Source organism: Phoenix dactylifera, chromosome 4 (genome assembly GCF_009389715.1).
Source record: "Phoenix dactylifera cultivar Barhee BC4 chromosome 4, palm_55x_up_171113_PBpolish2nd_filt_p, whole genome shotgun sequence".
NCBI lineage: Eukaryota > Viridiplantae > Streptophyta > Magnoliopsida > Arecales > Arecaceae > Phoenix > Phoenix dactylifera.
Genome location: NC_052395.1, coordinates 13071547 through 13084319, shown reverse-complemented (window position 1 = coordinate 13084319; position 12773 = coordinate 13071547). Strand labels below are relative to the sequence as shown.

General features: G+C 39.0%; 2 protein-coding genes across 2 annotated transcripts; one reads left to right on the top strand and one right to left on the bottom strand.

The window, feature by feature from the left end:
- Positions 1–894: 894 nt before the first annotated feature.
- LOC103699512 lies at positions 895–1996 on the bottom strand. The gene has a single exon (XM_008781531.3). The coding sequence runs from the start codon at positions 1914–1916 to the stop codon at positions 1071–1073; it is 846 nt and encodes a 281-aa protein (XP_008779753.3). The 5' UTR covers positions 1917–1996; the 3' UTR covers positions 895–1070.
- A 2167-nt stretch (positions 1997–4163) lies between these two features.
- LOC103712695 (elongator complex protein 4) lies at positions 4164–11696 on the top strand. Its single transcript, XM_026806771.2, has 8 exons — positions 4164–4439; positions 4532–4776; positions 4859–4934; positions 7112–7268; positions 10060–10138; positions 10301–10460; positions 10554–10645; positions 11153–11696. The coding sequence occupies exons 1-8, from the start codon at positions 4274–4276 to the stop codon at positions 11318–11320; spliced, it is 1143 nt and encodes a 380-aa protein (XP_026662572.1). The 5' UTR covers positions 4164–4273; the 3' UTR covers positions 11321–11696.
- The last annotated feature ends 1077 nt before the right edge of the window (positions 11697–12773 follow it).

The following is a 12773-nucleotide window of genomic DNA, read 5'->3' as shown; positions in this document are numbered from 1 at the left end:
ACTTTCGTTAAAAAAACAAAAATCTCACTACAAAATAAAATGGAATTCTACTAAGACTAGGTTTGAATTTATGCTCCTCTTCAACTAAATTAGACCAGCACATAAAAATAAAGAGACCATTAAATGTTGGAGTTTGTGATGACTTGAACAAAGAACTAGGTTGACCGCCAAGCACAAACATTTATAACTAAATGCTCCAATGGGCACATCAGACCTAGCATGGTTCCACCAAACAAGCAAATAATGCCACAAGGTTAGAGTGGTTATCATATCCCTATTTGAAATCTAAACATTAGAGTGGTTATCTTACTCTTATCAAGGTTGGCAGCACTCTTTTTATTTACTTTGGCTGTTGTACCCAAAGTCGCGTGCGATTTGTGAGACGATCAAATTTTCTATACCATTCATATGCAACCAGGTAAAATTGTTTTCGAGAGTTTTCTAATATCAGCTTATACCTTTCCCTCTCCTGTGCTATGTATAAAAAATTATGTTTCAAATTTTAGTTGGACTACTAGACTTAAGTAATATGTATGATATTATGAAAAACCATCATCATACGGCTTAAATCAAGTTATTGTAACTACTGTTCTCTTTACAGCAAGATAATGGAGTTTGGTATATGTACCAATGAGATGCACAATTTCGCTTTTGTTTCTTCTACACATAAAAAAAAACTAATATGATATGCATCAGCATCCACGAATGAAGTCCTATCAAATTCATGTATTTAAAAATGCTTCTTGCACCAACTTTTTATGCATCCTTTTCCATTGGGCTCGTCCTCACCTCTTCTAAATTTGAGGAATCGAACTTTTGGGTTGGGCCATGGACCAATTTGGATTCAGTAGGGCCATAGTACGAGCAGGCCGTAGAACCAAAAAAGGCGGGAAATGTGCTTCCTTCTGACCATAACTTCATGGATGATAGGGAAAAGAAAACAGTAGAATGATCCAATCAACCTGAGCCATCGATTGGGTTCCCTGGGCCCTACCTAATGGATCGGTCCCACCTCTCCCCTCCTCAGACTCAATTCTTTTTCGTAGCAGTCCAATGCCCTCCTCTCCAGCTCATATGACCTGTCTCAGCTCTACCAATTCCGGCGTGGCATCGGAAGATTCCCTGAGCTGACCTATCGACGACCGGTAGCCCTCGCACATCCGCCGGACCGACGAGCCCAGCGCCTCATCCACCATCAGCTCCCACGACCGTCCTCTCATCGCTCCGTTCAACCTCGCGATGAATTCTTGCCGCCGGCCATCGCAGTGCCGCAGGAATTCCCCCGACCAGCACGTCCCATTCGGTTCTTGGGAAACGGCGTCGGTGATTACGTGAGTAGGTGAAGCGAAGCCGGCAATCATGGCGAGGTAGTCCACCATGGCGTCCAGGAGTGGCTCCGGCGCTGTGCCGCCCCCGTCCCAAAGCCAGACACGGGCTATGCCCCGCTGCACTGCTGAGGCCAAAGCTGCGTACGTATCAGACGGCGACATGAGGCTTGGGCTTAAGTTGATGACGAAGTCGGCGGGGCCGCGGCCGGAGGTAAGCGATACGGTGGTGGTGAGATTATGGCTGGCCATGCGGAGGGTGACGCGGTTGACGGGCTTCCGGGGATAGAGATTGCTCGGATAAAGCTCATGCTCGACGAATTGACTGGCGTGGTGGACCATTCGGGCAGCTCTGCCATTGGAGACGAACATGAGGTTGAAACGGCGGCCGGCGAGAGATCCGGCGGCAGCGTTGACGATGGAGATTTCAAAGCCTTTTGAGGCTTCATAGTTTGCCCAGAGAGAGATGGCAGCAACGGCGATGATCGTCGATAAACGGATAATGATGGTGGTGCTGGAGGGTGAGGAGACAGAGGAGGAGGAGGAGGAGGAGGAGGAGGAGGAGGGATCATGGAGGAGAGGCTCTTCCATGGACGTTGACCCCTTAAAGATGGGAAAGTGGGAGGATATATGACAAAAGGAGAATGTTGGCTATTTTAGTGTAATGATTGGGCTAGAGCATCAACTTCGCTTATAAAGCTGGAGATCTTGTGAGCTCTCGTATAGCAATGGCATCAGCCCGATGAGGGTGCATGGATATCCAAGCTGTCCTTCCTCCTAGTTTAATGTCTCCTCTCCATGTGATTTCTGATTGTTTCTTGGGTATTTTGGAGGTCAGCTAGCGTGTGGTTTTTGTGCCTGAAGACCTGGATGCGAGTTGGATGTCCCCGAGGAATCGATTGGCGTTTGTTGCCGCGGCCTGGTCCCGGAGGAGACGTAAGGCAACGTGGAATATAGCCATGTGACGTGTTACCTGCCATTTAAACAATCACATATTTATTGTTTGATTTTATATAAGAAAGTAATTAACAGACATTTAAAAAATATTTATTGTTTGATTAGATATCGAGATTCATATTTACTATTTAGCTAATTTCCAGAAAAATGCAAATCTATGAATTGAGAGTTGCATATATTGCCAAATTGATCTAGTTGATAAGATCGATCTGATCAATCAAGGGAGCATGTTCGATGTCTTAGTAAAATAAACTTAAGCTTTCTAATGAAATATAAATATTAGGAAAAAAAATGCTCTCGGGAAATACTAACTCATATGTAGAGAAACTGCATCGAATAGGTTGATTACAAATAAGAAATATAATTGAGTACAACGATAAGTCTCCTTCAGATTAGAATGACATGCTGGAGAATGGAATAAATCGATTAGTTTGGAAGCGGAATCATCTTGATGCTTGATCGATCTCCTTAAAGGTGGAATGGTAAGTAATGTTAGAAAACTTTAGACCTAGTTACGGATGCAGAATTTTCTTGATGCTCATTTTGGTATATAGAAGAGTTGTAGAATCCTTGTCCAATATCGAGATAGAAAAATGTCTATGTGTCCATACATATAGAGTGCAAGAGAGTGAATGAAGCATTCTTTTCTTTTTTTTTATTGTAGAGAATGATAATTGTTGAAGGTTTCTTTTCCCGATAACTTTTTCTTGGTGGTTGTTGATGGTTATATGCATAAATAACTTCTTTTTCTCCTGATAACTTTTTTTAGAAAGTTAATTTTAACAATTAACTATCCAAATATGGCCTCCAATATGATCAAATGGTCCCTTCAAGTATGACTAACCAAACTCGATTGACCTTGTATTTTTGACCATTTGTTATAGTTGGTCAGTTAAACTTGGCCATTATAAAAGTTAAAAAGCACAAATACTTATCCATCTTATATTTATAGGTACTTGGCTTTTTGAATAAAAAAATTGAACTTTAATAATTTTATTGAAAAACAAGCATTTTTTTGAAAAAAAATAAATATTGGCCCAATAATAAAAAAACACTCGTTATTTTAAATTATCAATGAATATATATGTGTAGAAAGCAGGAAATAAAATAAAAATTAAAAGGAATAAAGATGAACCAAACTTCATAAGATTCAAGAGTAAAACACATGAAAAAATAGGAAGAACATGTTTGGATATTTCTATAGGATTAAGCTGAATATTTTATAGAAATCGAGCCTATTAACCCATTTAACTTGCATTTTGTGAGTTCATACTTAGCCCATATCCTAACCTTTGGGCTATAGGAAGAAAAAAAAGACCTATAAACTTTTTTTTTGTTTCCATAAATTTTGGGTTGGATGGAGTTTTAGTTGATACATAGTCATACTTAAATAGATTGTCCAATTCATAACTCCTAAATGATTTTTAGCTCAATCCTTTGAAAATAGCCACAACCCTAATAGGGTCAGGATGGGCACAAATCACAACTCCAATAATATCTCATGACAAAGATATATAGAGCAAAGTAGTTACAAAAATTGAATCAAATTATGGAATTGAGTATTTTCGTCTTTCCAATGATCACACATAAAGTTACTGTAATTGAAGCTTTTGCATATAGAACAGATGGAGCATAATGCGGTTCCAAATATTACCCCTTCTTCTTTTCTCTCTCTCTTTTTTTTTTTTAAATCCCTCTAAATAGTACCGAATCCGAATCCAATTTCTACCTGGATCCAGACCCAAACGAATTTTCAATAGACAAAGGGTTTGGATTAAAATGTAGGTGAAGACCCGAACCCCCAACAAATACGGATGCGGATTAGGAGGTAGCCGGGCTCAACCCGACCCGATAGCAACCCTAAAAACGAGCCTGATGCCACTCCCTCTCGCAGGCAGCGGAATTTGTTTCGCTGCCTGCAATGCCCTGACGGTGAACTCCGTTCTGTAAAAGGAGAAGCAAAAGCACGAAGAAGAAACCACCGAGAAGGCATGGCGACGGCCAAAGACCCCAATCCCCGGCCCGTACGAACCAGCAGTAGCTTCTCTCGCAATCCCTCCTCCCCCTCCGCCGCCCCGGCCTCGCCTCCCGTTCCCGGTGTCAAGCCCGGCCCCAGCGGGGCCGCCTTCGTCTCCTCCGGCATCCCGGACCTCGACAGTATTCTCTCCGCTTACAATCTTTTCTTCTCTCCCACTTCCCCTCATATTCTCCTCTTCGATCTCTTAACGGCGTGGAGTTTTTCCTCGTAGAGATTCTTGGCGGAGGGTTCCTTCTGGGGTCGGTGGTGATGGTGATGGAGGACGCCGACGCGCCTCACCATCTCCTCCTCCTGAGGAACTTCATGTCCCAGGGCATCGTTCACCGCCAGCCGCTCCTCTTCGCCAGCCCTGCGGAAGACCCGAGGGCTTTCCTCGGAACGCTGCCGTCCCCGGTCTCGTCGTCTAAGGAGGAGAGGCAACGAGCCCCGGGTCTCGATCCTGATGCAAAGGACAAAGTTGCGATCTTTCTCCTTTTTTTTATTTTTATTTTAAAGTGGCTAGTTGATTGGCCTTGTAGTGTGCTTTCTTGTGGTGCAGGAGAAGGGGTTGAGAATTGCCTGGCAGTACAAGAAGTATTTTGGGGAGCGGCAAGTTCCTGAACTTCACAATAGAGGTGAAAAAAGAAAGTAAAAAGATTCCTTTTTCATTTTTAAAGTCATTGGTTTTTTTCAGTCTGGCTGTTAAAATGCACTCTTCCTTGTTGTCCTTTTTGTATGTATTTCGTATTGCTGTTGCTGTTGGTGTTTGGGTTGTTTGGGTGTCTTCATGCTTCAATCTTGCAGGAAGATATCATTGACAGCCAACTGATAAATCATAAGCTATATTTTAGTAATGAATGATTTTCTTATTTTGGCGGAAGGGTGTTGGGGTGGAGGACAGAGCAGAGTCAAACACAAGAACTTGTAGAGGCAACAATGATAGTCTAGATGCTCGATTTAAGGGGCAATACATGACATGCGAGAATATGTGATTAACTTCTAACACTAACTGGAGTTTGGAGAAGTCTAAAACTAAAAGTGGAGTTCATTGCTGCAACCAATAAAGGAATGAGGGGCATTGCTTGCTGGCAACTATGGCTTGCCATCACAATAAATATCTTAACTGATCGGTTCAAGAAACTAACTAATGAGATGAGTCGGATGATTTAGAAATGACCTTGTAGTCACAATTTTGTAGGAATAACATAGTAGGATCTCTATTCCTACAGTTGTATTTAAAGTTGAAAATGAGTTCCTAGGAGTGCTGATTGTACCTGTCCTCAAAATGATAAAGTAAGAGACTTTCTTAAGGTTACAAGTGGCAAAGTGATGTCTCGTTAATCGCTTAGATTTTGAAAGGGAACTCTGAATCTATTACAATTGATGGGACCATTATCGACACTCTTTGACTGATTATAGAAAGAAAGTTGATAAAACTTCCAATTCTTAACTGCATACCAACAAAGAAGTGTTTAAATTCTCTCTAGACTGGATAGTCTTAGCAGTAAAGAGTGGATCTAACATATTTAATTTTTTTTTCTCCAGATCTTACTTCTATAGTTTGACTTGTTATTGGAGTATCAGTGGAAGAAAATATGCAGTGGATCATAATTTATTCCACTCTTCCAACCCCATGAAGTTGGGATAAGGCTTGTCCATTAAGGTTGAATTTATGGGAATCTAATGGAGAAATTTGTCCCAAAATCTTAGAATGCTGAAACAGCATACTCGTAATGAAGGCGGGAGATTTCTTCAGTTGTATTAATTAAAGATTAGTGATGGATTGTCATATGCCTGACGCATAGATTGGCAAAAAGAGGTAACGACACCTGGTGACTTTGTGGAAAATTGCCTGAAGCTGTTTTATAGTGCAGTGGTTGCTCTCGCGCCTATTTAAAGGACGTTCCGGGTTTGAACCTTGGAAGGTGTTACCCAAGTATTTGATCTATATAATTCCATCTGGTGGTGCTCCCAACATTATTCTCAACAAAAAGGGGGAAGACTATAGGAAAAGTCAAAGGGCGAGGCTTAAATCTGATTATTTAGTAATGCTCTGGTGATAGGTTGGAATTCAATGAAAATATCCAAGACAAAGAGAAGTACTCTTTCTTAGTCCGATGAATTTTATAGCTGGCAGCAGACAATGGTCATTATAATTAATCAATGTTCTTGCAGCTGGATCTTGCTAATTTTTGAATGGAGATGGGTGCATGGTAGTCTGATCCGATTGTGGAGTTCATGACTAGTTATGCAAACTTTCATATTAAGCCTGTGGGGTTCATGGTAGGTCCGCAACTTTCACACTAAGCCTTCTGAGGATTTGAGAAAGGTCTGACAGGAGATCCATGCTTCATGTTGTGAAACTTGAGCAAGTTTTTTAGTAAACAGGAATAAAGGGAATAACCCAGTGCCAGGGACTAATGACCAAGCTTATACAACTATGAGAAACTGATTCCATATATATGAGCTTAATCGTAACCCATACACCTATATATTCTCCACATGCCAATATGTCCGTATCTATCTTTATTGTTATATGAAAGCCTTTTCTTGTTGTTGCAACGTAAATATTGTTTGCTGACTAGTTACCACATCATGGCCACGATCTAGTATATACAATCTGTTTTTATGTGCATGGGCATGCATGCATTGCCATATAAAAAGTGTTTGCATCCTGTAAGATATAGCTAACTTCGCTTTTTTAATTTTTTAGCAATGATTCATCAGTCTAGAAGTACAATAATAATTCCAAAGACATAGCCTTGCTTGGTAGTTTTCTGAAGACTTGAACAGTTAAGTAATGGTGTTGCAGGTATAGAACAGGATTTCAGCAATGATTTTGACTTGCGGAAGCCCCTTGAAAGGCAAATGTTTAGGACACAACAAATTGATTGTGTAAGCATTCAAGATACTGCAAATCTTGCAGTTCTTCACGAGCATTGTTCCACTTTTCTATCTGACCTTACTAGGTATGACCAAATCTTTTTGCTTTCTATTTCTTTAGGGATAAGTAGTCTTGTTTACATTTGTAAGAAATTACTACTTTTTGCATGTCTTCATTGACCTGTTTATGCCCTTTTATGCATATTTCATAAGTAATAATTGTCTAGCTTTGCTCTGTCTCATAGTCGATCTTTTTTAGTTTAGTAAACCAAATTTACTATTTAGTATATGCACTTACTACTATTCATAGAAATGTTCTAAACTTCATATCTGTTATATTGAACAACAATTTTCAATTGTTTGATGGTATCCACCTGAAGACCTGCTATAGCTATCAAATTTTGTCACTGATTCATTTAAATTATCCTTTAGACTTGGAACTAATTTGCCTGCAGTTGTTCCTGTTATATGCCTTATTAAGTGAGCTTCTTGGATTTCATCACATTTCCTCAAATAAATGTTTAAAGATCAGCAAATTTTAACATCTGGGTAAATCCACCAACCTATTCTTGGCTTGTCATGTACGAGACAGTTTAGTTAGATTTCCTTGAAAATCAATTTTGGTGGGCCAGATTAATCTAAATGATGCCATAAAGGTCATCTTTGTCACTGGACTATGTCAAAGGTAAGTGGTTGATCTGGTTTACTGTGCTAAAAAGTCTGTTTATTGGAATTAACTAGTTTCAATTAAAAAGGTTTCTGAAATGTTTAACAATATTTTTTTTAAAAGGTATGCGGCGATATACAATGCAAACTCTGGAAAAGATCAACAGATTGAGAAATAATTTTTCCCTTTTACTTGCTGTTATAACTTGCTGGCAGTGAAAACCTCATTCTCGAATGCTGCCAATGGCCCCGTAGATTAGCTGTTACTAATTATATTTATTTGATGAGATAAGGCCTAGCATCAGAATTTAGGAATCCTTAAAGTCTTAATATGTAAATTTACCAATTAAAATCTCAGATCTAAATGTTGTGGTGTGAGTCTTGGTCTTATTTCAAGAAGTTATACGGGTTAGATGAACCACTCGGACGGACCTTAAAGATTTTTCATGGGCCTAGAAATCAGAGTACTGGGAAGTGATTCCTGATTCCTGATTAAAGATGTCGGAAGAATAATCATATGACTCTGAAGTGATTTATTTTCTGCTGGTGATAGTGAATCAGTGATGCCAGGAGGTTGAAAAATGCCATTTTAGTGTAGTGCTCAAAGGATGTGAATTGGAAATTCTGTAGTCGAAATTATCTGTGATTACTCATGGTATCCTCTCTAGCTGAATAATTGTTATATTCGTGTAAAGAAAAGGATGGGAGAGGCATGGCAATAAACTATCAACACCAGACTGCTAGAAATGATTTGCAGTTTGGCATAAAAACTAACATATCATGCACTCCACTAAGTGAGGGTAAGCGCATATAAGATGTTAAACAAAAAGGAAGGACCTTGTCTTGAGAAAAAAGGGAAATTAAGAGAAATGACTTAGGAAGGGGCAGTTGTAATAGACAAAAAAAAAGAATCTTGGTGACCAAATAATTGTTACTATTTGCTTTTGATGAACTTAATTGCAAGGGAAGAAAATGGGAGTAAATAAAAAGCTTAGAGGTATATAATTTCTTGGTAAGATGAGAAGCAAGCCAAAGGGGTTCACATCTGGTTGCCCAGGAGAGAGACTGCATGGGTTAATCCACAATTTCTTTGGCAAATGGTAGTGACATTCTGCAATATAAAAGGAAAAGAAAGACTTTTATTATGTTGTTGGTAAGCTACCTTGGCTCCAATCTTTCCTAGGGACAGTGTCAAGTGTTATTGGTCTAGACTGAAGCAACACCACTAATTCTAGTTCCCATCTGACATTACTTACATCACCATTGTATTTAACATATCACATCCTGACTTGTCATAAAACACACTAAAAGTTGTTGAAATGAAATAACTTAAGTTGTATTCCTTAAAATTAAGTGAGTATAGGCATCACCTGCTTTTCACATTTGTGTGGATGGGTCAAAATATTAGGCAGTGAAGAAAAAAAGCTGATATGGGAACCCTACTTAACAGACTATATTGTTAGCATATTGCTTCTTCAAATGTCACCAGACAGCATTGAAAACTGCTGCACCCAAAACAAAAAAAAAAGGAAAAAGACCCAAAAGGAAGGCTCTAAGGGCTTGAATAATAGATGGGGAATATTAGAAATTGGTTGTAGTCTTGTGGATGGGAAATATTAGAAATTGGTTATAGATATTGGGTTAGGTTTCTCTGATTAATTCTATGATGAAGTTTATAATCCAGTGGGTACCAATAGAGTTTGCTTTGAGAGCAAACAATTGGATAGACCAAAATTCAAGTTTACTAAAAATCTGGCCTGCTACCAGCAGAAGCTTGACTAATTATTTGGAGTGCTATTTTTACTACATTAAGTATCCTTTAATCTAGCTGCGTAACATTCTTTTTTCCCATAAATCTGGCCTGCTACCAGCAGAAGCTTGACTAATTATTTGAAGTTCTATTTTTACTACATTAAGTATCCTTTAATCTAGCTGTGTAACTTTCTTTTTTCCTATCCTAATTACAACTGTATAATATGAAATAGTTTTGAGTCTTCTGATTTCAAAAATTATTCCGAGCATAATTACTTATTGGTCATGTATATGTTTCACATTGGAATTTTTTTTTTCGTATTATAGCTGTTTTGTATCATTGTATGTTTTATTTATAATGACGAGTTTCTGTACATTACCATATTGTTATTCCTGGGCATACAAATAGATAAAAGAGGGTCTGTTGGTTATGGATGTTTTCTTATGTTTTGCATCCAGGAATGAGGGCTGCAATGTTAATGCTGGTCGTATTGCAATACAATCCCTCTGTGCTCCACAATGTGGATACTCAGAACTGGTAAGAGTTCGATCCATCTATAAATAGTAAACTGACATTGAGTGGCTTGATTGTTCAAAAGGTATTTCACTTAAATTGATTGATCCAACTTCATGTTACAGAATTACAATCTTAATACAAAACATACTTGGTTCATTTACTTCTGTAATTATACTACTGTAGGACTGGGATATGGTTTCCTTTATCAGATCTTTGAGAGCAATGATACGATGTTCTAATGCAGTTGCTGTGATAACTTTTCCAACATCAGTTCTTTCTCCTTCCTTCTCCAAGAGATGGCAACACTTGGCAGATACATTGCTCTCTGTCAGAGCGATGCCAGGCATGTTAAAGTGCTTATATTCAGTTCTTTATACCCTTGCAGCCTATTAACTTAAATTGGAATTAATTCTTTGTGAAATGCATTTCATTCCAGATGAAGATAAGGAATTGGCAAAACTCCTTACTGGTTATCAAGACATGGTTGGCCTTTTGCATGTGCATAAGGTGTCTCAGATTAATACTCAGGTGGGGGGAATTTCTTTATTTTTTTATATTTATGCTTCTTTTAGTTTATACAACCTTTATATATAACACTTGGGATGTCCCGTTGCATGTGCTGCTTTGATTTTTTGAGCTGGACTGTTATGATTAGATGACAAAATTGTCATGAGAGAGTTTGTAATCAGACCTTTTTTCAAGAAACAAACATCCGTTCTAACTCTCTAGATGATTTGTGAGAGAGGAATAAAGTAAGTGCATTGTATTTTATAATATAGGATTATAATTTATTCTTCCAACTATCATCAAGGCCGAGATAAAAAAGTCAGAGTGCTACTAGCGATGCTCATGTGGTTGTGGCTTTTGGAAGTCGCACAGATAAATGGGCACATGGTGTTAAACTTGTATGTGCCTGTGCTTTCATTGCTTGCATCTTAGTAGTGCTTATGGCTGTAGAACTGAAAGCTTGAAACTTTTGCTGGACTTGAGTCATCTTGGGCTCATCATCATTGTCATTGTTAAACTGGCCTGCAGGTTCCAGTGATACTAGAGGCAACCACATTCTCACTAAAGCTGCAAAAACGACGGTCTTTGATCTTGGAACGTTTGAATCAGGCTCCAGTAGATGCTTCAAGCGGCACTTCCTATGCAACATCTGGCAGCTGTTCTGGGTCATCGAAAGGTTCGCCCCTTGATTTTTAGTCTTACCTTAAATTAGCAATGGATTTCTATCGAGAATCTCCAAGGTTATTGCTAAACCCTAGCTGGCATCAAAACCTTATTTCACTGTGAAAGTCGTGTTCTGTGAAAGCTGTGGCTCTGACTTGTCTTCTGGGGAAGTCAATTTGAGATGGAGACATGGCTTTTGGGTTTCAGTTGTTAATATATTTTGATGCTCTCTGACTGTTGAATTGATGCTTATAGAACTAGAATCTGTGCAAACATTAGATAGGGGAGGATGTTCTCGCGTTGTAAGTACAGAAAAAAATAGCGGCAGGCAAATTTTTTGCTTTTGTATGTCGTACTCTTGACCCAATTGGCTATCTTACAAGTTGGTTGGTTTTCTGAATTTTTGGTATCTTTATGACCACGACCTTTTTACTGTTGGTTTCAGCTTGCTGAATGTAATTTAAATTTTCTGTGCGTGATATGTATGACTAGTCATTAAATTTATAGGCTGCGCATGCCTTGCAAAGTGATATATGAGATGCATCAGATCTACAAATCGAAAATGACTGGAAATTGTTGAGAACTGGACAGAGGGCATCAGCACAAGGAAAATATGGGTATGAGTATATTATTTATTATTGTTGTTATTGTGTAAAACTATCACAGATTTGTAAGGGAAGCAAGAAAGATAATCAAATAAATCTTATCAGTTTCTTGGTGGGTTCAAGCGCTGTTCCGTACTCGTTGAGGTACTGTGAAGTGTCGGCTGGCAGTTGGTCCTTTGGGCTCTTAGATCTTAGCAGTACTCTGATGTTTTGAACAATTGCGTGGATTACGTTTTTTTGTTTGATTTGAGATTTTTTTTTTTTACTCTACTTACCATCTATACTGATGTATACCTGCAGAAGGTTTCAGTTCAGCCATATGGGCGGTGGATGTTAGGACAATTTTCAATATAAATTCTGTCTTCAGCTGGGATTCCTTTCCGCCCTTCTGCTCTGAAGAACTACAACCATTCTTACCTCATTCTTGTACGCTCTGCAAATGCCAAATTCAAAACCATTCGTGCTGGGAACCTAAAAAAAAAAAATCTTCCCCTTCTTCCTTTCGTCCATGTTTGGTCCCTTCGCTTTGATTTTTTGCTTATAAAAAATTATATCCTATACTACGTGCACTATATAGCCGTGTATTGCACCAGTTATTCTCAAGGATCTCAATCGAGCTGGGCCCATCACGATAATCGACCCAGAGGAAGGAGGCGTGCTCATTGGTACAGGAGACATGCTCATTGGTACAGGAGGCGTGCTCATTGGTACGGTGCACGGCCATCGTGAGCCATAAAAAGGAGGCGTGCTTATAAGTATGGTGCATGGACACGTTGGTGCATGCTATTTAGGGTATGATTTTTCCTTTGGTAGGCCGTCTTTTTTCTCTTCGCCCACCTCTGGCCTTCTTTCATTTCAATTCCACGAATCAAAGCTTGGCA

What these genes read in the sequence shown, in the direction of transcription:
- LOC103699512 (XM_008781531.3), bottom strand. Translation starts at nt 1,916, where the DNA reads ATGGAAGAGCCTCTCCTCCATGATCCCTCCTCCTCCTCCTCCTCCTCC.
- LOC103712695 (XM_026806771.2), top strand. Translation starts at nt 4,274, where the DNA reads ATGGCGACGGCCAAAGACCCCAATCCCCGGCCCGTACGAACCAGCAGT. An exon ending in CGGCATCCCGGACCTCGACA is followed by an intron (nt 4,440 to 4,531) that starts GTATTCTCTCCG and finishes TTTTCCTCGTAG; the next exon opens with AGATTCTTGGCGGAGGGTTC. An exon ending in ATCCTGATGCAAAGGACAAA is followed by an intron (nt 4,777 to 4,858) that starts GTTGCGATCTTT and finishes CTTGTGGTGCAG; the next exon opens with GAGAAGGGGTTGAGAATTGC.